General features: G+C 43.3%; 3 protein-coding genes across 8 annotated transcripts in view; 2 read left to right on the top strand and 1 right to left on the bottom strand.

Annotated features, from left to right (window-relative positions):
* Window positions 1–10,576, top strand: part of REEP1 (receptor accessory protein 1) — a 92,553-nt gene extending 81,977 nt beyond the window's left edge. For 2 of the 4 annotated variants that reach the window (XM_039539616.1, XM_039539614.1), the window contains 2 exons: window positions 749–900; window positions 6,152–10,576. In XM_039539616.1, the coding sequence (XP_039395550.1) occupies window positions 749–900; window positions 6,152–6,223 (224 nt within the window). In that variant the 3' untranslated portion in view covers window positions 6,224–10,576. Of the gene's footprint in view, window positions 1–727; window positions 901–6,151 lie in introns of those variants that run through there. The other 2 variants (XM_039539618.1, XM_039539617.1) reach the window with 2 other exon arrangements.
* Window positions 10,577–10,857: 281 nt separating this feature from the next.
* On the bottom strand, window positions 10,858–15,565 carry MRPL35 (mitochondrial ribosomal protein L35). The gene is made up of 4 exons (XM_039539619.1): window positions 15,346–15,565; window positions 12,663–12,849; window positions 11,501–11,645; window positions 10,858–11,264 (listed from the first exon to the last, which is right to left on the bottom strand). Exons 1-4 carry the CDS (start codon window positions 15,377–15,379, stop codon window positions 11,076–11,078), a joined length of 555 nt encoding a protein of 184 aa, XP_039395553.1. The 5' UTR covers window positions 15,380–15,565; the 3' UTR covers window positions 10,858–11,075.
* A 2,486-nt stretch (window positions 15,566–18,051) lies between these two features.
* Window positions 18,052–26,949, top strand: part of IMMT (inner membrane mitochondrial protein) — a 32,105-nt gene continuing 23,207 nt past the window's right edge. For 2 of the 3 annotated variants that reach the window (XM_039539613.1, XM_039539611.1), the window contains exons 1-3: window positions 18,053–18,251; window positions 25,189–25,262; window positions 26,107–26,296. In XM_039539613.1, the coding sequence (XP_039395547.1) occupies window positions 18,207–18,251; window positions 25,189–25,262; window positions 26,107–26,296 (309 nt within the window). In that variant the 5' untranslated portion in view covers window positions 18,053–18,206. Of the gene's footprint in view, window positions 18,252–25,188; window positions 25,263–26,106; window positions 26,297–26,949 lie in introns of all 3 variants that reach the window. The other variant, XM_039539612.1, reaches the window with a different exon arrangement.

The raw sequence follows: 26,949 nt of genomic DNA, 5'->3' as shown, positions 1-26,949 counted from the left end.
GTGAAGCCTGATTGTAGTCAGAGTGGTTTTGGAAATCTCCCGGCATCCACTCCTTTCTGGAAGCAGTACCAGGAACTGTGGAATAGATGTCCTGAGAGCAATGCAACTGAACAGAGTTAGAGCACTAAACATGAGGCAAAACTGTAGCAGTTCAGAACATAAGGCAGCATGGCTAGGATGGGCATATTGAACCATTACTGATAGTGCAGCCATACTAATTCACCTAGGAATGGCTCGGTTCCGTAGTGTGAACACAACCAAAGTGGACAATGCAAGAGGAGATCTAAGTAATTCCTCAGGTTCTGTTACAAGTTTGGGTTTTTCTGTTTTTTTTTTTTTTTTTTTTTGCTGAGGTGAAAATGTTCCCTTGGTGTGTTTGTTCAGATCAATATGCTGCCAGGAAGACTTTCCTAGAGTGATTAGCTGTTTCATTGATCTGTGATCCAAATATGGTTAAACCCAACTGTTTATGGAATCTACATAACATCAGATGGGCTGTTAAATTAGTCTAAATTCCATTTCAAAAGTCCAGCACAACTAATAAACACACAATAAGCTGGGGCCACTTTGGTTTCTGACACCACAACCACTGTTACTAGAGTGTGAGATATCAACCCCATTTCTATTACTCTCTGGAAGATGCATGGCATTGGGGTGAGATTAGAGAAATGAACAGCAGAAGCCAAGTCACCACTGACCTTCCTTATCCTTTGTTTTCACCATGTAGATTTTAAAATGCTGTTGTAAGTGGTTGAGGTAGACATGGATGATGCGTGTGAAAAGCCTCGTGAGGCAAACTGTGAAACAAAAGACTTAGTGTTCTCAGATGATGAAGAGCATGATTTATTGGATCACATGGTCAAGACCAGAAGGCTCAAAAAGAAGGAACAAGCTCTTGAGGTACTTCCATATTGGAAAAGGGGCTGCAACATGCAAGGTTGCCTGGATTTCCAGAAGGACATCTCTCTTTGGAATGGAAACACTGTTTGAGGCCAACATTCAGTCTTGCAGGGTGGGTCTGGGCTTGGATATTCAGCGCTTCCTACAGGTGTGGAATCTCCCTTTGGGAGTTTAAGTTCCACACGTATAAGAACAAAGCAGAGCTGCAAAATTAGGAGCTATCTCTGAATTCTTCCAAAGTTTTGAGGTATACAAAACTCCATTTCACTTTGCATTTACTTAAGGGAAATTTTTATTGTCATATCTGAGGAGAAGACAGCTGGGGAGATGGGCCAGGACCAAAACTCTAGATCCAAACACCCCAAAACTTTGGGAGAATTCAGAGCCAGATCCATACATATTCAATATGGACCTAATCCAAAGCTCACTGATATTAATAGGTCTTTTCACTGATTTCATTACTTTGATGGGCTTTGAATCAGGCCCTATATTAGCAAGTATGCTTTAATTTGTAACAAGGACAGACAGACATATAAAGGATACAAGAGCACACATTGTGCTCTGCCAGAAAAGGTTTTAGCATCACTCATGTGCATAGGAAATACAGCCACAAGGCAGACAAGTCAATGAAATAATACTTAAAAGAAATCAGAGATGGTAGACATGAGGAAGCCTTCCAGATATTTGGGGAAATGGAGGCAGCTGCTGTCTGCCCGGATATAGGTCCTAAGAAATCAAAGGTGGGAAATCTCTGCCAATGGGTAAGACGGAACAGTTACACTCTTAACTTGGCTCAAAGAGAGAGTATGAAAGGGGATATTGTTGGGTTAAAAATAATAGTCGTTGCTGTAAAGTGTCCTTATCTATGGCTCTAATAATACCTGATATCATTAACAGGGGAGGAATTTTGAAAATCTCAATGACTTCTCACCAGTTATGCTACATGTTAACTCCCTGAATTGCTGTCTGCCGGTCCCAGCCCTGGCCCTGCTGTGGGTGGCGAGGGAGAGAAGAGACCTGGCCTTTTTGAAGTCTCCTTGCCTCTGGATGGTAGCTCCTCAGGCTAGGGTGCTGCCCCCTGTCTGATGCTACTATGAAGGGAAAGAGAGACAGTGGCTGCTCACAGACAAAACTGTGAAGTGGGCCCCCAGCACAGAGCCCTCCCCTCCCCTCCCTACCCAAGGTGCATCCCAAAACTATGCAGCAATGATTTCTCTGTTGTCAGGGTAGCTCTGCTGCCCCAGTAGCAGCCCTCTCCAAAGCTACTGTGGGATCTACTCCTCTGATGCTCTATCTATTCCCTGGATGGCTCCTATTCCAGACATGGTGTCTGTGCCTCTGGCAACACCACGCACAGTGCAGGATCCATGAAGACCATAGGATTTATACCCAGGATCACCTTCTGCAGCTGCTCCAGTGGGAGCCTCTCCAAGTTCTGCCCTTCTGGCTGGAAGCCTCAGCTCTGATATTTCTGTCTCGGGAGAAGTCATTTATCTTCTATTAGGTCCATAGTGCTCTTCAGGAATTCAGAGATGAAGAGATCATTGAGCATGGGCTTGTGGCACAGGCCTGGGACCTGGCTGACCTGGGTCCTAGTGCCAGCTGTGCCACAGACGTCCTCTGACATTGGGCAAATCATCTGTCTAATCTAATGAACTCATCAGTGTAGTGTCTAAACAAAACCTTTTGTACCAGTTTCCTCATCGGTACAAATGGGATAATAGGCTACCTCACAGAAGGATTGAGAGGCTAAATTAAACAGTGTTCACAAAGTGTGGTATGAGCTCTGGTTGGAAGGTGCTATAGCAATATAAACAATTAATAATAAAAAGATAATGGAATGGGTCCCACTGGATATTAGGTTTATGTTGGAGAGGCCTCAGATACTGGCCACTGCCAGAGGCAGGGTAATGGAATGGATGAACGAATCGGTTGATCCAGTATAATGCACCTCATGGTCTTTTCACATCATTTAGCTGGACCCTCAGGGTTGTCCCAGGTCGGGATTGAGGTGCACTAGCAGAGTGCTTCTCCGTACAGTGCCTGGTCTCAGCCTCTCACTTTACAGAGCATGGACCTCTGGGCCCTCTTAGAAAGCATCCTCAACTCATTTCCCCTGGCACCCAAAGCTCAGTTAAATCCAAGTCTGGGGTATAGGGAGGAGGGTAACAGCTAGTGCTAGAACCAATTGTAGTTTTTTTCCCATGTATTGAAGGAATAAGAAATTAAATTACCCGCCACCCCTTTGGAAAGTCACAGCTTTTCTGCCAGGAGCTCCTCTGCCTGCGTTAAAAGGGTGGCAGATATTTAAAGACGTCTTCCCCCTTCTCTTCCCCCCCGGGTATCTGATGGCGTGAAAACACAAGAGAAGTAGAACAGAGAAGCAGTTGGCATTGGCATTACATGAGAAGTTGGGAGGGGACCTGAGATGTCTCAAAGTTCTCCATTTAGGAAGGAACAATCAGTTGCGCACATACAAAATGGGAAATGAGGCCTCGGAAGGAGTATTGTAGAAAGGGATCTGGGGGCCAGAGTGGATCACAAGCTAAATATGAGTCAACAGTGTAACACTGTTTCAAAAAAAGAGAACATCATTCTGGGATGTATTAGCAGGAGTGTTGTAAGCGAAACACAAGAAGTAATTCTTCCGCCCTACTCCGTGCTGATTGTGCCTCAACTGGAGTATTGTTTCCGGTTCGGGGCACCACATTTTGGGAAAGATGTGGACAAATTGGAGGAAGTCCAGAGATGAGCAACAAAAATGATTAAAGGTCTAGAAGACATGACTTATAAGGGAAGATTGAAAAAACTGGGTTTGTTTAGTCTGGAGAAGAGAAGACTGAGAGGGGACATAACTGTTTTCAAAAAAGGTTATGATAAGGAATAGGACAGGAAGCAATGGGCTTAAATTGCAGCAAGGGCAGTTTCAGTTGGACATTAGGAAAAACTTCCTGTCAGGGTGGTTAAGCACTGGAATAAATTGCCTAGGGAGATTGTGGAATCTCTGTCTTTGGAGATTTTTAAGAGCAGGTTAGACAAACACCCGTCAGGGATGGTCTAGATAATACTTAGTGCTGCCTTGAGTGCAGGGGAGTGGAATAGAAGACCTCCTGAAGTCCCTTCCAGTCCTACAATTCTATGATTCTATAATTCTGTGCAGAGACCTTTAAATGCCAGCTGTGCGTTAACCCATAAGTCTGGTTGTAAAGACTGAAACAGGTAAGATAGCAGAAATGGAGCTGTCTCTGCTGTGATCTGGAAATACATACTTGTTCCAGCTCAGTTGTGGGTAACTGCAAACTAATGGAAAGACAAGAGGACTTGAGAAATATTTAGAAATCATCTCCTGACTATTCCCAAAGTAAAAAGGAAGGATGGGCCCCCAGTGGTTGGGGGGGCTTTCTGGAGACCTGGGTTCAGTTCAAATCTGCTCTGCCACAATTACCTCTATGACTTTAGGCAAGTCATATAGGCCCAGATCCCCAAAGATTTCAAATGGAAATCAGTGGAAGTTAGCTGCCTAAGTACCTTTGGGGAGCTGGGCCTTAGTCTATCTGTGCCTCAGTTGCCCAGCTGTAGAATGGGGATAATAGCACTGCCCTAGCTGCCGGGTATTGCGAGGAGAAATGCATTCAAGATTGTGAGGTGCTCAGATACTATGATAATGGGGGCCATGTAACTACCACAGATAGCTAGATCTGCCAGCCATGCAACAAACTGCCAGAGGCTCAAGCCTGCAGACCATCCTCAGGCCAAACTTCTGTTAATTTCATTGAGAGTTTTTCTGGTGTAAGGATTCAGGCCAAAGGCAGATTTGGGGTACTATCTGGTAGAGAATGGAAGTGGGTCATAGATGCCAGGTTAAGCTGCGTGATGATGCCCCACACTGCTCAGGCCTGGTGTAAGCAGGCACAATTTACAGTGAAGCCAATGATATCTGTTCTCCCTTAAACCAGGGCAGGTTTTGGCCCTATGTGTTGAGCAAATCTAACTACTTGACAGGACATTGAAAAGTGATTTGTATGTCATATCACTGTATAGTCATTCATCTACCATGCACTCATCATGAATACTCCCATATTATGGAGCGTCAGAATATGCTGTCCTGCTACTGCACAGGCAGTTTGCTACATGATGGATGTTAAATGCATTTTTAAACTGAGCAACACTTTCTACTGCTTTAAGATTCATCTAACCAGTTTCCTGTGTGATTCTCGCAAACCATACCTGTGCCATGCTGTAGTTCTGCTGGGTGAACTATGCACCAGTGGTTAACACTACCACATAATTGTCTGTTTGCTGCTCGGGGTGCTTTCTCTCTCTCAGATTGTTACCCATCTGGGGAGTGGGGCTACCTGGGACATGAGTTAATCTGGCACCTGCCACTTAGGCAGCTGTGATAGACCTCCTGGCAGAGCTGCCTGTGAGTTGTACAGTGAACTGTCCGCTTGTAGCTCATTCATTATGTCTGAAGAGGTCTATTTTTAAGAACTCCACATCAGTAATGTAACTGTACGGCAGAATTTCAATGGTTCTGTTCTGAAATAATTTCAAACTGTATCCAGGCTTTGTCTGGACAGGGAATCTGGGTTGGCAGCTTGGCAGGAGTTCACAAGCTTCATCCAGTTGGCATAAAATGGAGAAAAGATTGCAGATGTCCTTGTCTTTTTTTATGAAGAGGCTGCCTGTGAAGGCTACAAGTTGGAGCATGCATTGTTCCCTTTTGAGTGGGCCTTAGGCTTTATGGGGTCCAGGCGACTGATTTCTCAGGTGCCGTGGAGCAGTGTCTGGGGAGGGGAGTGCCAAAATTGGTGTTCTGACACCTTTTTGCTCTCTTGATCATAGGGGCATAACTTAGAGCAGTCTCAAGGCTTCTGTAAATTGCACTAGCTTATAATGGCTTCCTAGGAGCCATTACACCGGTAGAGTTTATTGAAGTGCAGTGCGCTCTAGCCATGCCTAAGTCAGGAGCCCAGAAGGGTGGTGGTGTTGAGCTGGCTACAGGACTTTAAGCGACTCAAGGATCCTCTCATATTGGGGAAATTCCCAGCTGCCTATTTAGGGAATCTTTAAATGGGGATTTATTAGGGGTCTGCTCTTTGTTTCTTCATCTCTAAATGTGGATAATACCTACCTACACTACATGAGGTATCATGAAGACGAGTAAATTAATATTTGTACATCACTTTGAAGATGTAAAACGCAATATGTTACTACTGTTTCAAGAAAACCTTCTCTTGATTCCCCACAGGCACCGCCTAGGCTCCTTAGACCTCGCTTCAGGAAGAAAAGTACCTCGACCTCTACCACTGAAACCATGTGAGTGCGATGAGCCAATAGCACCAAGATCCACAGAATGTCTCTCTTCTGCCTTAAAGAGCTACTTGCTAATTATGTAGAAAAACAGCAGTGAGATGGATGCGATTTGATGTGCAGCACTGCAAACATGGCCTTTCTCTCTTCCCTTGTTACATGTTACTTGCATTTCCCCATAACATGGTTAGAACACTCACAGGTGGTAACAGTGTCAGAGTCCCCCTGTTTCATTTGCAGAATATACAACCACTCAAGCTAACCCTGTCAGACTGTACATTTGCAATTATTAGTTGCGTCTGCATAGTTTTAGCTTGTGAATGCAAACAAAAAAAATACTCAATAGCTCTCAATGATACTTTGACTAATGTAGCTATTTATGGCTTTATCCTTAACGAAGTGGACTTGCAGGAGCCATAGATTTTTCTCCCTACCCTTTCTCCATTTTATAACAAGACTGTGACTGACGTGAGATATTTTGAATTCTTTTGACTGTACAGAATGTCTGAGACTTATTAGCAAAAGTTAAGCTGCAACTCCATTTCTTTTTCTGCAAGTAAATTATGTGAACTCCAGTCACTGTGCTGAAAATATAGAGAAAACAACTTAGAGATGATGAGAGAGATGTACAAGAGAATGAACTGATTTCACAAAATAAAGTAGGGGAGTCTTAATTTTGATACTCCTGAGCCAGAAGAAGAGTAAGTGATATATTTTGTAGAAAATGAAAGAATTAATCTTATAACTTTTGACCAACATTTTACTGGCAGTTCTACAATATATGCAAGCCATGTTTGCAATAACTGCTACAGTGTTAACCAGAATCACATTAGCCGTTTAATTTCATAGGACAAAATTCACCTTCCACATCTGCATGTAGGAGCTCACTTAAGGTGTTTTGCTTTACTGGAGCGGATGTGGGAATTGCACTGCCATAGCCAGAGAAGAGCATTGGAATTGAGCTCTTCCATGTGGGTTCGAGAGAATTTTGTCAGTATGCGGATTCTGGTTTAAACCATGAGACTTTGTAGTTTGGCTGGTGCATTGGTATCCATATATAAATGCTAAATACAAAAGAAGAGGAAGAAGTTGTAGGATAAGTGTATTTGTGCTTAAAGTTGGTGTCTCCTGTAAATGTAAAAGCATGTGAAATTCATAAATGAGTTAATTATGTGGCCCTTTGTGTTTGCTCTTGGCCCTATCCCATAGACTAGAAAAACTTTTAGAAACATGATATATGATTGCCATTGATAACTGATCAATAAACAGACTTGTTTATGAATAATATTGTTAACCTAGTTCAGGTACAGAAGTGGCCCAGCATGCCAATAACTGGTTAGAGTGCACCAGGCTCAGAGATAAGCATATCCGACGTGGCCTTTGTTAAATATTATCCGCTGGATAGGCTTCTAAATCTCAGCCTTTTTGCTAACTCATCTTGAGGTAATTCTGAAGCTTCCTTAAATGGTTTGAGAAGTAAAAATTACTGCTGTCCCCTCCCCACACTGATTTGTATCAGTTTGGCTAGTAAGAGGAAAGGGCAAACAGACATTTCTTGTGATTGCCACAATATTTGGACCTGTTATTGGAAAATCTGATTTCCCTTATAAGCACTGAGTAGATTGTGTTTTGTGAAGACTATATGCTTAATAAAAATGCGTTCTAGATGGCAGTTGAAAAATATTCCGTCATTAGAACACACTCAGCAAAAGCTCTGAATAGCTAAGCTTATGTATTTAAGTTAAGCAGCTCTAGAGTCAATTTGATTTTTCAACAATTTTTTTTTTAAATAGGAACTTTGCTTGAAGTGTGAGTTGTTGCAGCAAGCTTCATTTTCAGTGCTACGCAATAGGGTGCCATAAGACAAAACAAAAGCTGACACGTTTGCACTCAAATTATGCCAAAAATAAAAATACATAGCTGCATAACGTTTGAATTCTACTCTCATACACACTGTATTAACATTCATCCTCACTAAAGTTATTAAATGTCTGATCTGCTGTTTTACTGTAAACTTGACACTTTCGATTTTCTTAAATGCTGAGGTGAAACTGTTGACAAGGGAGTTGCCTTATCTCTCGAAGACATTCACTGAAAACAATCTTTTCATATCGCTGGCAAAAATGTGTTATCACCTGAGCTGTGTATTTGTGTATAGACTGACAAGAAATGTGAATGCCTAAACATGTACACTTAGTGGTATAGTGTTCTGTACACAGGCTAGAACAATCACTTGCTTTGAATTCAGTGTGTTACAGACACAGGTTGTTTACAAATGCTTCCTCTAAAGGTCTGTCATTTTAACATTCAGATACATGTTGATTTGGGATCGACATCAGCTGTATGTTCTGTGGCCCTGACTCTTCTCTCAGGCACTGTCTCCCCTTGGAAATAACCTCAGTTCAACAATTGGTGTTGCTACACATGGGCTGACCCCATCAGTAGACAAAGGCAAACCTGAGTTTGTGTCAATTGAACTAATCAGAATATCACATGCTAGCTGGCCCTTTAGTCAGAGGAAGGGCTGAGGCCCCCTTCCCCTTAATCAGTTGCCACCCAGCTGAAGCAGTAAGATCAAGGAGCAGGTAGCTTGAAGATAACCTGGTTCTCATCAATAACAGGAGCCCAGATTGGGGGCAAGGCCCCCTCCAGCCTCAGTTTCCAGTTCTGGGGAAAGAACCCAGTGTATTTGACTCTCAGGTGGTTTTAAGCTCATATGGAGTAGTTAGCCCCCTGCAAAAGCCCCCAGCTCAGGCAACGATATGTTGAATGTGTTATTTTGAAGAAATAAAACTAAAGCCTTGAAGAGAAGGGGACAGAAATCCCGTGGCTGGAGAATGTTCTTTGGTGCCTGGACCAGTGAAATTAGCCTGCAGGTTTACACAGGATTTACCTTAATTATGAATGGGGTAAACTTTGAGCAACTCACTGCAAACCCTTATGCATCCTTGTCTAAATGTAACTATCTGCACCAGTGCAGCTACAAGGATTGTTGAAGCAGGGCTATTTTCAACTACAGCCAAGGCTCCACTTACCCTAGTGTAAATTGGGAGTAACTACCCAGAAGCTAAGAGAATTATACACGAGTAAACCTGGTATAAGGAAGAGGAGAACCAGGCCTTCTGTTTCTAACAACAAGGGGAGAAATTACCTTGTGATTAAAAAATAAGAAGGAAAGCCTTACTAGAGGGATGTGATGCTCTCTGGCATCATGTAAACAGCCTGCTGTCTTTGACTGTACTCTGTGAAATAACCATGTTCTCATGTAGTAATGATATCTGTATATTTGTGACAGAACGCTTGTTAATCAGTCTTCTTTTGCTGTTTGTTTCGGGTACCCGTTTTGCACCTAGCATGTATTTGAAATTGTAAAGAACACTATGCGTACTTCTGAGATTCACACTTATACAAACATATTTAAGGATCATAACGGTGCACTTAAGAGGTTTCTGTCTCATGATCAGTAGATAGGATAGTACACTTAAAGCCTCATAAGGATGGACATTACAACAGTATTCCAAAGGTTGGAGTTTTGCTGGTTTTGTTATGCTTGATATACATCTTGAATAAAGTCTTAATCTTTTCTTTAAGAAGAAAAAGAAGAAAGCATCTTCAGTCTGTTCAATGTATCTGGCAGGCCAGAATACTTGTTACTTTTATTACTGCATTATTTAGTTGTCTTAATTCTTGCTAACTGTATATAGATGTATTCACCAAATGCTGCATGTCCTTCAGAACTCCTTTCTGTATTACCAATTGGAAAAAAATACAGCTACTAAACATGTTACCAGTGAATTCATTGGACTACCCCAGCTTTATTATAAAGTAAGCCTTGTCTTGTTAAAAAAGAGATAATGGAACTGATTGACAGACTACAGTAAAGAGAATGGAACAGTTTGAAGCTACTGTTGTCACATTGTCTACAGGCTGCCAAGTTTTAAAGAACGCAAGGGATTGGGCCTTAGTAAAAGCAGAAGCAAACATATCATCCTGACCTAGAGTGTAAAACTAACCCTTTTATATGAAACAATTTATGTGATTTTAATGTGTGTACCAAAATGTGTAATGTAAAACAGAGCCAGAATTTAAAAGAGAATTAACAAGCAGGCAATTAACAAGAAAGGAATGAAAATTAGAAGCTGTGTGGTTGTATGGAAAGTTCTCTAATTTTAGCTAATTTAACATTTGTTTTAATCACTTTAGTTATCCGCTGACCAGCATTTAGAACACACTAATTTTCAGTGTTTTCCAGTGGAGAAGCTATGTCAGTATCAAACTGGGCTGTGTTATTAAAATGGTAGCCCCATTCATTCAATGCAGACACAGACAGCAACTGTCTCTTTGTTCGGCGTTTGTACAGTGCCACGCCCAATGGAGTCCTGGTCCATGACTGGGGCTCCTAGGTGCTTTGGTAATATCCGGTCTATATTTGTATTTTTCAAACTGCTTCAAGCATTCCCATTTTAATATTAATTCTTAAAATTTAGCTTAGATGTTCAACTACATACATTGTTTATACCCTATTGCAAGAATCTCACCACAAGGAATTCAGAATATTTAGCTGAATCAAAATTTCTCACCTTTTCCCCTTGCCCCTCTCCACTTTAGTGAAGTGAAATACAATAACCACCTATGACTCAATACTCCAATGACAATCTGGAATTAGTTTATTTTGGATGTTTGTACCAATAATTCAAATCAGACCGTATATTTGCATGTTACATGTAAATGTGGAAAAATGAGACTGTAGTTATTTGTCTTTGGAAATGCATAAAAAGATCCCAGCCCACGTACAATGACATGTATTGGGCAGTAAGAGGAAAAAGAAAAGTGTGAATTGAGACACAGAAGAGACAGGTTTTCTACAGTCGAAGGTTTGTGCGATCATGATACTTCTGGAAGGGATCATCAACGTACCAGTTTCTTCTCTTCCAGAAAGAAGTGGTCATTTTATCAAGGAGTTTACTTTGTGTTTTATTGCAAAACACTTGTTCCCTCGAGCGTCTTTTCTGGGGAATAGACTTTTTCCATAACTTTTTCTTGTAACCAGCCTGTCAGAAGACAAAGAATTCTACATCACTTTATCATAGACGGACATATAGCAACAATAACCTCCCATACCTCAATGATCCCCATGCCCTGATCAAGTCAGCTTTCAACTCTGACCCTGGATTTTCTTTGTTTTTTTTCCCCCAATCGCTACTGACCCCTAGAGGAAGGAAGGCACCTGGCTCACTCTGTCTTTAATTAAGGGTAGATCTCATATTTAATAAAATGAAAGCCTTACTTTTTTCCTTAACCAAAGGCCACAGTGCAGTCGGAGAAATCTGTAGACCACAGATTTTACAGATTTCCTCTTTCCTTTTCGCAGGCTATAATATGTGAGAGTCCTCACTGGCTGCTGAAGGATATGTGGCAATAATGGTGTTACACTGAAATAAAGAACAGAAAAGATGGAGTATGTAATTTAACAAGAATGAAGTGCTCTTTCCCCAGAACGCAGCACCTGATTGACTCCATCTGGAAAACCCAGAATGGCTTTATGCCAACTTGCCTGAGTAAATTTAAGAGCAAACTGATCTAACATTTCAATCGGCCTTTTGGCTGAGTATTGACATACACATCTCTATTAAATTGCAATGCAAATGTCTGGCTGAGTGAATTTCATATATTATTTATATTATCATAGCACTTAGGAGCCTAAGTCATGGACCAGGACCTCACTGTGCTAAGCACTGTATGGACAGTTTTCTTTGGTTCAGAACTTTTAAAAATGGAGTTGAGAACTCAACGTAGTGTAACACAAGAGTTATTTCAGGTGAAAAGTTAAAATTACATGTTTTAACATTAGAGGTTTGGGGCATTCATTATTTTAATTAATAAAAACAAACACCAGTTTTATAACAAGGTTTCTTATTGCGATGAGCTGAAGTACATGTTTGAGGCATGGTCCATCTTGCATCTTCATTGAAGGCTCTTGACATGCTACAGGTGGGAGAAGGAGTTTTAAAAAACTGATCCTGCTTGCAAGAGTGACAAGTAGCAGCAGAACTTCCCATGCCAAATTGGAGAAAGATGCTACTTTTCAGAAGTGTTGATGAGAATATAGAATTTGGATAGAAATCAAGTTTAACCCTAACACTCTCCTTATAAGCTTGTGTACACTAGTATTTTTCTTTGTTTCCCCATCATTGCTCTAGCACTGGTGCAACCTGCTCTGAGCAGAGTTAGGTCAGTGACAAAAATGCTGGTTGTGGTCTCCACTGCATTCCATCCATTGATGCCACTGGTTGAGCTGAACTGTGCACTGGGCTAGTGCAACGGTGAGAAACATGAAGGAAAGTTCTAGTGCTGACTCTAGTGTGTATTACATTCTGCAAATTTTACACCAGGCTCTTTGTTACATAAAACCTATTAGAAAACATTCACCCTTTAAAAACATACCATACCTGTTAAAGATGGAGAGAGGACACCCACAGGACAGATCACTAACAGACAGCAAAGGTTTCGTAACAGAGGAAGCTAATGGTGCCTGCACCCGGTTGAAACGTTGTATAGAGAGTCCAGAAATGAGACGGATGTTGCAGGAGCTGTTGTAGGCCAAAGGGACCAGAAAATTCAGAGGTCTTAAAATCCCTATGGAGAGAGAATAGACAACACCAGGAAAAGTTAATGAAAAGTGAGCAGTGGGTTGAAACCACCTGATACCTGAACCCATGTTTTATTGTGTTTCAACAAACATTAATACCACTTAATTACAAATCTGCTAGATTCCCTGTTTAGACACTTTGCACACAGCAGACAGTGGGATTGGCAAGGGTACTCATCACAATCCCACTGACTGAAAATGTAGAGCTAGATATTCCTCAGACACTAATATGTAGGTTCAATTTCACCCATGACTTTCACTCTAGCACCAAATTCAGAATCATCAGCTTCTGAGTGTGAAAGTTTTTTAAGATTTGCCACCTAGTGGTCAGTGAAAATCAAGGAAAGTTTTATAATGATGGTTGACTGACCAAAGACCCTGTTGGAAATATTATGTTGCTCTCATGTACATTACCTTGAGAGAGAGAGAATGAATGAATGAAAAGCCTTTCAATAAATACTTTCAAACTAATGACATCTAGAAATAAGTCTTCTTTTATAAATTGTAAAAGATTGACATTAATATTGATGCTTTTTTTGCTCATTTATGACCTGAAACTAAATATTGCAAATAGGAAACAAAATTCATTTCCCATTTCGCTTTATATACACAGAGCACTTCTGACCAACATGACACTTTCCTTTAAGTATTTAGCACACAGATCACCCTGTTTCCCCTTTGATGTTTTAGAAATCATTTAGCTAGGCTTCCGGCGAAACAGACCAGCATTTCAGAGCATTGCACACCATCCATGGTTACCGGGAATCACAGCACCAACAAGCTGCAGTTTGTCTAAACCAGAAATGGCCAAAGCATGGCTCACAGGGAAAACACACTCATGGCCATAGCCATAGCCAACTCAATATGGAGATGCACCTCGCATAAATGAGATTCCAACATGCAGCTCTCCATCTTGACCCAAGAACTTTCAGGATGGAGGACTGCATTATGTACAGCCCTCACATCCAATTTGAAAATGAGGTCACCTACATCACGTTCCATCAGTTGCCTGTGGATGACTGACCTTTTTAAAAGCTATTTATGAGGCTCATTAAATAGGGTGAGGACAAGCCAAAAGGTTGGGCTTGTCATGTGCATGAGCCTGGAGTCTGATGCATGGAGACGTGTCCCAGCATGCAATGCTTCATTTCGATTCAAGGAGGTGCAGCAATAAAAATACCAAATCCCAGCATGCACTGCTTCATCTTGCACAGGATGCTCCATCCCAGTTTGAGTGACACAGCTGTACTGCACGCTGGGATTTGTCATCTCTGCAAACCATACAGGCCCACCATACCAAGGAGGGCTGCCGCAATCCGCTTCCAGTTACGCCCCTCCATCTCCAACACATGGTCAGTGTGGGTAGGGGTGGCAACTTTCTACTCACACAAAACCAAACACCCTTGCCCCACTCCTTCTCTGAGGCGCCGCCCCTGCTCACTCCATCCCCCCTCCCTCTGTGGCTTGCTCTCCTCCCCCACTTGCTAATTTTCATTGGGCTTGGGTGCAGGAGGGTGTGAGGGCTCCAGCTGAGGGTGCGAGGACTCCAAGATGGGACCAGAAATGAGGAGTTCAGAATGTGGGATGGGGTTGAGACAGTGAGTTAGGATGCGAGAGGGGGTGAGGGCTCCAGCTGGGGGTGTGGGCTCTGGTGTGGGGCTGAGGGATTTGGAGGGCAGGAGAGAGCTCTGGCAGGGGATGAGGGTGTGTAGGGCGGGTGAGGGCTCTGGCTGGTGCTGCAGACTCTGGGGCAGGGCTGGGGATGAGGGGTTTGGGGAGTAGGAGGGTGCTCCAGATTGGGACTGAGGGGTTTGGAGGGCAGGAGGGAAATCAGGGCTGGGGTGTGGAGTGGGGGCATGAGGGCTCTGGCTAGGGGTGAGGGCTCTGGAGGGGGGCTGGGGATGAGGGGAACCATGGCCATTGGGAGCTGCGGGGGTGGCGTTTGGGGTGGGGGCAGCATGCAGAGCCCCCTGACTGCCCCTATGCCTAGGAGCCAGAGGGGTGACATGCTTGCTGCTTCCTGGGAACCGCATGGAGGCTAGCGGGGAGCCTGCCAGCCCCGCTGTGCGGCACCGCCAACCGGACAGTTAACGGCCTGGTCAGCAGGGCTGACAGGAGCCGCCAGGATCCCTTTTCGACCAGGTGTTCAGGTCGAAAAACGGACACCTGCTCACCCTAAGGGCGGGCCCCGCATCTGGGTGCAGCTGGGGCTGAGGCTCTGCCCGAGGGGCCCAGTCCCAAATCCCGGCTCCTCTAAAGGGAGCGAGCTTGCGCAGCTGATTGTTAGCCAAGGGTAGGCGGGTTCCTGGGCTGGGCTGCCCCAGACAGAACCACCCCCCACTAGTAGGGCTGCTGAAATGGGGCCAAGGGCCACCAGGGCTCCCCCATCCCCCCACGGGCAAGGCGCCTCCCTCCCTCCACAGCGGCAGGGAGGCCTCCCCATCCTGCATCCTCCCCGCGCCGGTAGAGTCTCTCGCACTCACCCGCCACCCGCCGCATAACGGCGACTGCCGCCATCTTGCCAGCCGCGCAGACTGCCTACGGCAGGCAGCGAGGGACATGCCGCACGGGGGGGGAACTGGGACGGGCGGTCACAGGGAGGGGGCGGGGCAGAGGCCGGACGGTGAGTCTAGGCTCTGCCTTCCTTCCCCGCGCTGTGATTGCTCCCTCCCCGCCAACGTGCGCGTGCTCCGCGCGGGCGGGCGGGGCTGGGCGTTACCGGGGTTTATTCGCCCTGGTGCAGCGCGGGCCAATCAGTGCTCGTGCTGCCGAGTCCCGGCCCTGCACTGTGGTCAGCGCGGTGCGGTAGCTCAGCTGCAGGGTGGGGATACTCATTCCTCTCATCTCACTGAGTGGCTGGCCGGCCGGGCAGGCAATCGTTACATCGCTTCTGGGGGTTGTCAGTGGCGCCCCGTACCTTAGTGCCTGTTTAGCTGCGTTTGGATGTCCGGGTGGGCTGGTTAAATTCAGTAGCATTCTGACAAAAGTGAAAGCTGAATAAATTCTTACTCCCTTCAGCCATCGCAACATTATGCTCCATACTTGGCCATTTGTAGTAATACTCATAGACTTAAGGTCAGACAGGACCATTATGATCACCTAGTCTCACCTCCTGCACAACGCAGGCCACAGAATGTCACCCACCCACTCCTGTAACAAACCCCTGACCTATGTCTCAGCTATTGAAGTCCTCGAATCGTGGTTTAAAGACCTCAAGGTGCAGAGAATGCTCCAGCAAGTGACCCGTGCCCCATGCTGCAGAGGAAGGTGAAAAACCTCCAGGGCTGCTGCCAAGCTGTTCTTGCATTAGAAATGCAGCATCAGGACCCGGGGAAATCTGATAACGTGAGACGAGCTGCAGAATATTCCACTCATCCTTTAGTTACCTCTTCTCTTCCTGATCATTTAATATTTTTGTCTTTCATGGTCTTCCTGAAAGCCCTGTTCCCTATAGGTGCAATGCATTCCTAGCTGAAAACAACACTAAGGTCCTGCTTCTGTAATAAAAGCCACATGAGCTGACCTTTGCACCCACATAGTGTCCATTGCCCTACAGTTCTTATTGCAGGATGTCAAGTATCAGGGGGTAGCTGTATTAGTCTGTATCCACAAAAACAACAAGGAGTCTGGTGGCACCTTAAAGACTAACAGATTTATTTGGGCATAAGCTTTAAGAAGTGAGGTTTTTTAGATCAAGACTTTCCTATGCAGGCAGCTAAGATCTAGTGGCAATTTCTGAATTGTTTGAAGTGTAGCCCTACACAGAACATATTGTTATAATCTAACCTCCAGGTGACAAAGGACTGGATAACCTTACCCCAAAGGAAAGGATGCAGCATTCCTGCTAAGTGTAGATGACATGAAGCACACCTGGTAACTACTGCTAGCTGGACATCTGGAGACAGTTTTCCCTGTCCATTGTGAGTGTTTCAATGAAGTTAACAGTTTACAGCTATTTTTTCCTCAAATATATCTATTTATAACTTCCAAAATACTATCAGATATGAATATACAGTGAAGTTATCAACAGCGTTTTTAAATCTAACAAATGAGTGCTATTATGTAACATAAATGTGATTCTTTCATTGCAGACTGGGATCTTTTATGTTTGTGTCCTTCAGTTGGGTGATCAGAGCCTCCCATTAATAGGTTCAGGCGGGAAGATGGCAAATTAATCCTGACATAAATAAAGCAGAACGCATGCTAGAAACAATGAGACGCTCCGGACACACAGTGAATCTCTTCCTGGCATTGCCCAAAGTGACCATTTATAAAACCAAGAGGAAGATGCTGGATGGTGTGCTCTGCTACTGTGGGGCCTCTTTCCGTTCTTTCAGCTGATCACACGTCCGGGCATAGTTCCTCTGGGCAGCATCCACTGGTTCCCTAAACACCTTTGAGGAACAGTGGGAGCTGTCCTGGGCTCTCTGCTCAGAGTCCTGCTCTGGTTCCTTGCTTATGGCCCTATAACCTCATTCCTGGCCGTGTTTTCTCATTAGTTGTTCCCTGAAATTATTGGAGCTGCAGGTTCACCTGCTCCTCCCTAGACTGGGAGAGGGACCTTCAGGTGTTATGGGCTTGTGCCCACCCAGCTCCTGAAACTTAATAGGTGCACCTGCTACCTGGAGTCTCTGGCACAAACTTGGACCTCAGCTCACGCTGCAATTATTTAGGTGCTGGAAGTCAGGGTGATGCTGCCACACCCCCTGGTTTAAAGTGGATTCCATCATATACAGAGTTTACAGTTCAGTGCAATGGCTCTTAGCACCCCCACTATACAAGTTGTCCCAGCACCAGGCCCTGGCTGAAATCAGCAGACAGGCTGGCACCCAGCTGGGGAGCAGAGACTGGACCCTTTTAGGTTTCAGCCCCAAGACTCTCCGGCCTGACCTGAGGGTTATCTCGAGGTGGGAGCCGTAACGGGAGCATGACAGCTCAGCCGGGCATTGGCCACGTCCCTTTAGCTACTTTCCCCTTCTAGCCAGCCTACTGCTAGCGCCCAGCTCCCCAACTTCTGATTGGCTTCCACCCCTAGGTACTGCCCCACCCTGAGGCCTGGGCGCGATATGGCGCATGCGTAACTCATGCTGGCCTTGCAGATAGTTATTTGCATATTCTCCGAGGCCTGATTGGGCGCCCACTCCAGTCAGTCACCATCTCCGCCAGTGTGGCTCCGCCCCTCAACGGCGCGGCAGGGGCGGTTGCTGCGCCTGCGCAGTGCGTGTGACGGCTGAGGGGGGCGGAGGCAGCGGCCCTGCTGGGAGTTACCGCACACGGCACTTTCCCGCAAACTGCCGCCTCCCCCGCGGCTACCACGCACAGTGCCGGGCGTTCGAGGACGAAGATGCTGCGAGTCTGTCAGCGAGCGGGGGCCGCGGCAGCCGTCCAGGTGAGCGGGGAAGGGGGCGCCAGCAGGGAAGGCAGGAGCCGTTGCTGCTCCTGTGCCGGTCGCGCACTGAGGCGCTGCGCCTTCGTCGCTCTACTGGGGGGGGTCGGGTCTGTCTCAATAAGTCGCAGTAACGCCACTTTCCGGCGAAGAGAATCAATCGGGGTCATGAGCACGAGAGGAGACACGGGGAGAAGTCGCGTCCTCTAATCGCGGCTCAGCTCTCCCCAATGACGGGGCGCCCGTAGATGCTGATTGGCTGCCCGTCTATTAAGTGACGGGTGAAGTGGCCAATAGAATGGTGCAGTCGGTTCTCCCGGTCTGGCTAGGTAGACTACGGGTCCCAGCATGCGAGGCGCAAGCTCTGTCTTTGGCAAGGGGGAGTCGCGCTGCATGCTGGTCCTTGTAGTCTTCGTGGGTCGGTACGGCTTTCATGCGCCGTAAAGTGGGATGTTTGTAGCCAGCTGGCGACTACTCAGGAGAGGTCTATGGTCTTAAGGTGGAGCAATGCATTGTGGGGTTAATCGTCGTCACGGACGACTAAATTCTCCGAGCCAAGAGGAGCCCAGTTCCACGCTGTACGCTGGGAGTTGTAGTTGCAGCCCCGCCCTCCTAAAAGGCTCTGGGCTGGGGCCAGGGCGCAGCATGTTGGGGACTGTAGTCTCCTTCGGCATCACCTCTACCGTAGAGGCGGGCCTCTGCCAGCTGCACACATTGTAGAACTCCCTGAGCCTGGCTTTGGTTGTTCCCTGGTTGCCGTTTCAGTGTCTGGGAGCAGGAGGTGGTTGAAAAATTCTTACAGCTGTCTCTTGCTACAGGAGCAAAATGGACACACGGTTATTTCTAAAGTGCCCAGATGCCTGCATCAGTAAAGAAGCACACTACTTTGTTTTCTTCTAATTTCTCTTGATTACATGACTCTCTCTCTCTCATTTCCTTCTAAATCTTCTGTAATGACCACAACAAAAGAACTGAGATGCTAAAACTGCCCTAAGGCAATCCCTTGTTTTGGTTTTCCAGTGCACTCTAACATTTTTCTTCCATATTGTAACCTCTGCTGGACTGGGACTGTTTTCATGTTGTCCTGTACACCCCAGAGTACATTTGTGTTTCATAAATAATGGAGAATATGATAATGGGAAGGAGTTATTTTTGGTTGAGGCTAAGGGGATACTTCAGACTTTGAGTAAATCCACACAGCTAGTTTTATCATCTCTGCTTTTAAAAGCAGTTTTAAAGTCAATCCCCAAACGAGGGAGTCTGCCTTTTCAATGAGTGGGACTTATCAGTTTTGATAGAGAGAAAAAGGGAATAGGAGAGAAGTGTATGATGTCATTCCAAGAAACAGCCAATTGAAGGGAAAAAATGTGGAACCTTGACTTTATCTCATGTTTGGAGATTATGAGCTTGAAGTCTTTTTAAAGCAATTTTTCACACTTTATTCTGAAGACTGTAAGTATAGATTGGACTGATTTTCAAGTACATTGTTGGAATATTGTGTTTTTTGTTACAGAATCACATAAAATTACTGGCTTAATAAATATATACTTTTAGGGTTTTACTCTATACTTCAGTGTACTTTAGGTTTTCCAACCACAGAGAATGACAAAGAGCCAAAATATAAAAGGCCTGATGGCTTTATAGTTGGAGTGTAATCTCTTTAAAGCTAGCCAGCCCCACAATAGCAGCTGGCATTCTTGTTGCCCTGTAAGGTTGAAGAACTCAGCATGCCAAGTCATCTGACATCCTCTAAATGAAGGTTTGTGGAAAGTTTGAGCTGTGCGGTAGGGTACTAGAATGTAGACTTTCAAGAAATGGCTGGCATATCGAGCTTTAAAATCATAATGTTCCATCTTTTACTGAGTCACTTATTTTTATTTCCTATTCATGTTTCTGGAAGACTTGGGGCTTCAAAGGAGCTAGAAGCTGAAAATTAGAAACAAATGGTTTTAATTCTAGGGGCTGTTTTGATAGAGTGGCTAGGGCACCCACCTGGAAGGTGGGAGACCAAGGGTCCAGTCCCCCTGATCCAATCACTCTTGCATTATTTATCCACAATGGAACAGCTTCAGTAGGAGAGATTGATGGGAGCCTTGCATCAGGATATCCCATAGCTTAGTGGTTAGAGCACTCTCATGAGAGGTGGAAGACCTCTGTTCAAATCCTTTCTCTCCCTCTGGCAGAGGAGGGAATTGAATTGGGTCTCCTATATCCCAGGTGAGCACTCAGAGCACTGGGCCAAAAGTTATAAGGTGGGTGGCAGCTGCGGCTGCCAGATTTTGAATAGGACCCAGTCCAATAGGCAGCCTCTGAGCACAGCTGCCAGATCAGGCAGCCCACACAACTTCAGGTGTTTTTCTGCCTGTCTTCCCCCAGTTTATGAATTGCTCTGGGGCTTAGGTGGGAGACAGGTGTCAGGACACCTGCAGCAGCAGTGTGCATGCCTAGAGGTAGACACTTAGGCACCAAGAGAACTTGAACCATGAAAACATAGAGAAGAAGTGAGTTTAGGCACCTACAAGGTTCAGTCAGAGTTTTTTGGATTGCGGTGGAGACTTGGGCACTGAAGTACCTTTGTGGATCTGGGCTGGCATTCCTATGTAAATTAAACTTGTGGCTTTGGGAGGAGTAGGGTGGTTAGTGTTGTCTATCACAGGATGGGGCAATTTTTGTCCAGTTTGTCTGTGTTGTGGTCTTTTTAAAGACTTTTAAAACAAGACTTGTTTATACCATGTATGGTCTTGATGATGATGTAAAGTGATACACCTGTTTCCATTAATAATGGAAGGATGGATTTCAAACTTGTGGGTAAGTGTCCTTAGTACACACAACTCTACCATCAGGACGATTAAGTTCTGCCTTATCTGATTTTGTTCATTCCTATTTATTAAATGCATCTATTTTACATTCTAGGAGCACATCCTTGTTTTATAGATGCACATGCAAAAGGAATTAAAATGGAGTACTAGCCTCATGCAGACACTTCCTAATTGTTGGTAGTCTACTGAGACCTGAGCACTGTTGTTACCTATCAAGCTAATTTTCTGGCACTTTTATCAAGCTCAAAATTAACTCAGCTTCTCTTTATGAAATGTATGACAAATAGTACTTCTATTGCAAAATGGCTCTTGTAGAGGGTAGAATGCCAAGATTAAAAACCAAGAAAGGGATAAGTGGAAATTAAAATGTCAGGTGATATAAGTAGCACACAGATGGCACTTCAGTAGGAGGAGAAAGTAGAATGCTTCTGCAGTGTCCTTGCCACTAGGGATCTGGGCTGCCAGCTTGACTCTTCATCAAAAGGCATTTCTGCTATCTTGGCTTCTAAACTCAGAAGTAATTGCTTGTTCTTTATGCAGGAAATAGCAACAAACATGAAGTAATTAAATCCTCAGATACACTTTCCACCATCAATACTTACAAAGAACATGGGCCTAACTAGTTATATTTCCAGTAGTTACACAAAAAAGAACTATCGGGATGATGCATTAGCTAGTGATCTTATGAATTTGCTAAACTAGGCTTGTAATAAATGTAGGTGTAATAATTGAAATGGACAAGAGCGTATTAGCACCTTTAGGTAATTCCTCCCATTCTTATCTGTAGAAGAAAAAGTGTATAGGAAATGTAAAACCACACACAGGCCAATCTCTGCTTACAAAACTCCTTAAGGTCCACAGATGTGCCAAACTGCTAGCAACCCTCTGTACACTGCTGTATTTTAAAAGGATGATTACTAAGGCCTTGTCTTCACTGAGATTTTGTCAAATTCTCCCTCCATTTTGCTACTGTGGAAGTGGTAGCGTACAGTGGCTGCCAGCATTTTTACCACTCTGTCATCTAGAACAGCTCTGAGCCGTTATGACTGGTCTAAGCTAGTGCTTCCATTGGTGCACAAAAAGAGAAACAAGTCCTTCCCTCTCACACGATTCCTAAAAACTGTTTGCTACGTAAATATAGGAACAGGTGTGTGTGTGTGTATATATATATATATATATATATATATACTGACAAATCTTGTCACTAGTGTCTGGCCTCTCTAGAGGATGGAGTATTTGATCCATATTGAAAGGTGAAGTGGGAACAATGGTTTTGCAGTCATATCACACAAGCACATTGTGAAAGTTGGAATCTTTGGCTCCACTGTGCTGTACCAACTGTTCATACCTAACTGCTCCTTTTTTTTCCTCCACTCTCTGTGTTGTGCCTTTTTTCACCTGGCAAAAACTCCCTCTGAATATACCATCCTCAGTCTCCTCCTTCAAATCCCTTGTCATCCCACTTCTGTAGCCTGAGTGCCCACTGGTGACCTCCTTCCCTGTAGTGAGACTGGGGTAAAACTCCAAAAAGAGAATTTAGCAGCTTCATTTGCAATGTAATATAACAGAGCTCATGTTATCTTAATGCTTGTCCCTCCCTTTCTTTGTCATTTATCTTAATTTGGTGTGTTTGATTTAGATTGTGAGCTCTGGAGGTCTGCACTGAAATTTTGTTTCAGTAAGGTGCCATGCAGGCTTCTAGCGTTATAAATATTAAAAATCAAACCACTGGTATTGGATAGGTGGTTTGGAAGAGTGTCAGGTCTCTGGCCTGTGGTTGGGGAAGTTTCATGGGGTTTCAGCTCACTTCAGAAAAAGAAAGCACAGAAAGTGATGGGGTCTGTGGCTTGTAAGTCACGTGGGTGAGAATGTGGGGACAAAACTAAAGTTGGTCTGGGAAATTAACTGTAAATGTCTATTCTACAGACTTCTGTCTTTATTGTAATAGCCTACTAATATTAAAGGCAGTATATTTTTACTTTTAAGAAATCATTACCTTTCTTTTACTTTTTCAAGTAGCAGTGGTAAGAGAATTCTTTTCATGCTTGTACAACTCAAACATGTCTGCTGCTGTTCTTGTGTTACTTGTATTAAATCAGTAGTGCTAGAGAGGGGAACAGAAGTTAAGATCCATAGACCGCTGAGCCAGTAACTGCTCTGGGACCCATGTTTCTGCACTCTAGGGGTTTAAAGCTTCTCCAGCGTAGCCAGTGGCACTCTCAGCAGTTAAACTCTGTCAGCATCATGTTTAGAGGGGTTTTAATTTCTGATGGGCATCGGATAGACTTTATAATCCCTGTTGGGTTACCTGACTGAGTTTCCAGCATTAAAGAACTTGAATTTATATATAAAAGATATCAGTGAGGCTTACTGCATAAAACTAGTATGAAATTTCTGCACTTGTCATTAAGTTATGAATGGACAAAAGAATTTAGAACTCTGGAAAGATATTAATTTTCCAAAGTCCAGTAATTTAAGAATAGTATGTCTAATTAACACCAATTTTGTTCTCAACAAATTCTGCTCTGATTTGAAATTAAGCATGAGACGCTTCAGGCTGAAATAAATTTTTGTTGGGAAACCTAGAAGAGGATCGGAAATAGGTTTTAAATGGAAAATGAATGGTAGATTCATAATAGTGACTCATAATAAAAGCTATTTTTTTCAGAAGGAGAGAAAAGCTATCCCAGTTAATCCTCTGCAGTAGTAGTGTTTTGACAAGAGCCACGTTCCTAAGATTAAGGAATGCTAATAGCAGAGTACAAATTTTATGTGAATAAACACATTTATTCATGCTGAGAAAAGGGTGTGGTAAAGAGCCACTAACTGTGAGTCAGAAGCAGATATGACATTTTTGTACAAAGCAATATAAGTTATACATTAAAAGATTTTCATCTAAAAGAAATAACAAAATCTTAGTTTGCATTTGCAAGGATTGACTCTAATAGGTTTTATCTGATTTCTGTATTTATAAATTTTGCTTCCTCATTGTTCTGTCATGAATCCAAAAAAACCTTATTGCTGCCCACAACTGGGTGGCTTTTGTAAACCAGCTTTGCAAGAGTAAAAAACACGCATTTCCTGTCACTGAGCACTCCTGTTTCTGTTGGCAGTTAAAAGTTTTTGGCTACAGTTCTGGAAAGAATTAGAAATAAGAATTCAGTGTATTGTGTTACTGCTTTAACTCTGTATGCTGTTTGAATAAATATGGAAACAGGGCTATAGGATTTGCTATACTTTTTATTTATCATAGAATCATAGAATATCAGGGTTGGAAGGGACCTCGGGAGGTCATCTGGTCCAATCCCTGCTCAAAGCAGGACCAATCCCAACTAAATCAAAAGCATAATGTCCAAAATAGCAATTTATCTTCCTTTATGTCTTTTCAACAAGCACCTTTCAATTACAAAACTTATCTGCTGCCTAAAATGCTTAACTGTGGGGAAAGTTCTCTTTGTGGTTTGTGTATTTGTTTCCCAGGAGTCCTGTACTATTCCTTCAGAAATTCGGACCCCTGTCTTTTGCTAGAATCATTAGTAGGGAGAGACTTCCCCTGCTACTGGATTGGAGTGGGTTAGCCAATCTTTTCTGTCAATCTTAATATTCAACAGAAATGGATGCTTGACACTTTAGCATAGCTAATTCATGATATTCACAATAGTCTTCTTGAAATCTGAACCAAGTTTCTGTTAAGACAGGAAAAAGAAAACAGCAAATATTCCCTGTCAGTTTTACAGTCTAAACTGAATTGAGTGCAAAACGTAAACAGGCAGCATAAACGGGAAAGTAAATTTAGATTTTTTTTTTGTTCAAAATTGCTTTGGTTTTAATAATGTAAAATGATGTTAGTAGTACAGAGAAGATGCTCCAAAATGACTTTTTTAAAGAGTTTCTGGGTGGAATCTATTGTTTGGGGAAACTGCCCAATAATTAATTAGGGAGAAACAGAATCTCATATCACTGTTTTGATATCGGCTGTTCCTCATCTACTTATTTATCAGAATATATGTAAGAGGTAGTGATTGACTCTTTTGTGAATAAATGGAATTAGTTGAAATGCAGAAAATTTAAAAAATATTCTAAATTATATGCATCACTTTATTCTTGTGTTTTCTTCTTAGAATTGCCTGTGTGGTAAATATTCACTCCGTCCGTTACGACTGTGCCGCGGATATGCTACATCAGGGCAATCTGGGTATGTATTGTGTTTCACAGCTGGTATTGGTACTTTAACCTATGTGACTCATCAAGAGTGAGTTTGGTTGTCATTTTCACTTATGTGGGATTTGGAATTACATATTTGTTGTACGTATATGTTTATGGTTTGTAGCAACAGTTTTTGCGTGATTGCATCAGATTTCAAGCTGCCAAATGGTCATCACTTGGATAGGAAACCACTATAGAGCAGGTGGGTTATTGCAGACAATGTTAGTTGGTGGCATTCTTGCCTCTGTGTTAGTCTGGAACCAGTGCCCCTGTGTGGTATTGAGGGACTTGGTAGTGCTGAAGGAGGAGTCATGCAGATAAGATTTAAAACAGAAAATTTTCTGTAGTCTTCAGAAAATTGGCCCCATGCAGGTACAGAGCTTTCTTGAAAAGCTGGCCCTTAAAGTATATTAGCTGTCAGTGAAGTTAGACTCAATGGAAAGGTGCTGCCCCAAAAGTCTCTGGTTGCCCGATGGCATGATAAACCAAATTAATGATTGTGGTGTTCTTCATTAGTTGCTCACAAAAGCTTTTAACACTTTTCCATTCCTTGTGCTTAATATCAATATGGCAGGCTTTGCGTGGCTTAGAACACTGCAGTAATTAGAAAAGTTAAGTTGAAGTTATTCAACTAGTTGGTATGTATGTTTAGGTTTGCCTGGATATATTAGAAAAGTTGTGATCAATACTGAATACTTATGGGCCTTCATTTTAAAAAGGGTGGCTTTCAGATCTATAACAACAATTTGGTGTTCCTCTCTGAGACTGTTAGTTTTCTATCCTACTGGTTTGACATACATAAAAGCTTTCTCAGCTTTATCTCTTTTCTCTAGTGTTTCTGCAGGCAAAATTATTGGGGCAAGTGTCTTGTTTGTTGGCGGAGGAGTTGGTGGAACGGTTCTGTATGCTAATTATGATCCACGTTTCCGAGAGAATGTAGAGAAGACCCTCCCATATTCTGATAAACTCTTTGAAATGGCACTTGGTCCTGCTCCTTATAATGTGCCAATGCCAAAGAAACCGGTAAGTTTTCTCTTAAATTTTTTTATAAAGGAAACTTTTGCTCTGTTTCTCAAATTCTAAATACTTTTGATTCACTGTACACAAGAGGCCAGAACTGTGAATTCAGCATGACTGTAATTAGAAAGTCAGTATGTATTTCTGTTTTTTTAAGAAAGATTTAATAGATACACAATAAAAATCCTTTCATATTTCAGACATTGTGTGCTGCTGACTTACCAATTACGTTTTGACTGACTTTACCTGCTATGTTCTTTGTCCTGCAGCTTGCTTGTCCACTGCTTCCTTTTGGTTTTAATATGGTTTCACAGTATCAAATGGATTGTGATTCATGGATTGTAAAATCTTGCCATTTTTACTTATTTGAGTGGAGAGGTCAATGACCTGGAAAAGGGGGAAAACGGCACACTGATTAAATTTGCATTTCATATTATGCTAGAAGGAATAGTACTGAATATGGATGTAATGAGGTTAAGAGATATGAGCAGGAAATACATTTGTCCAGGCTGAATCACTTTAAGGTCATGCATCTTGGGGAAACAGATACATTTTAAAATCTTCAAAGGTAAGAGTGATAGAGAACACCATGTTGGATGTTGTATTGCAATAAAGGTCATATTGAAAAAGGCCATTGGCATCACGTTGCAGAAGGCAGG

This window comes from Mauremys reevesii, linkage group 5, assembly GCF_016161935.1.
Source record: "Mauremys reevesii isolate NIE-2019 linkage group 5, ASM1616193v1, whole genome shotgun sequence".
Taxonomy (NCBI): domain Eukaryota; kingdom Metazoa; phylum Chordata; order Testudines; family Geoemydidae; genus Mauremys; species Mauremys reevesii.
This window is presented reverse-complemented; position numbering and strand designations above follow the sequence as displayed.

Coding starts and splice junctions, on each gene's coding strand:
- MRPL35 (XM_039539619.1), bottom strand. CDS start 15,379: ATGGCGGCAGTCGCCGTTATGCGGCGGGTGGCGG. Junction 12,850..15,345: donor CGTTATGCGGCGGGTGGCGG/GTGAGTGCGAGA, acceptor CTCTCTCCATAG/GGATTTTAAGACCTCTGAAT. Junction 11,265..11,500: donor GCCTTTGGTTAAGGAAAAAA/GTAAGGCTTTCA, acceptor GTCTTCTGACAG/GCTGGTTACAAGAAAAAGTT.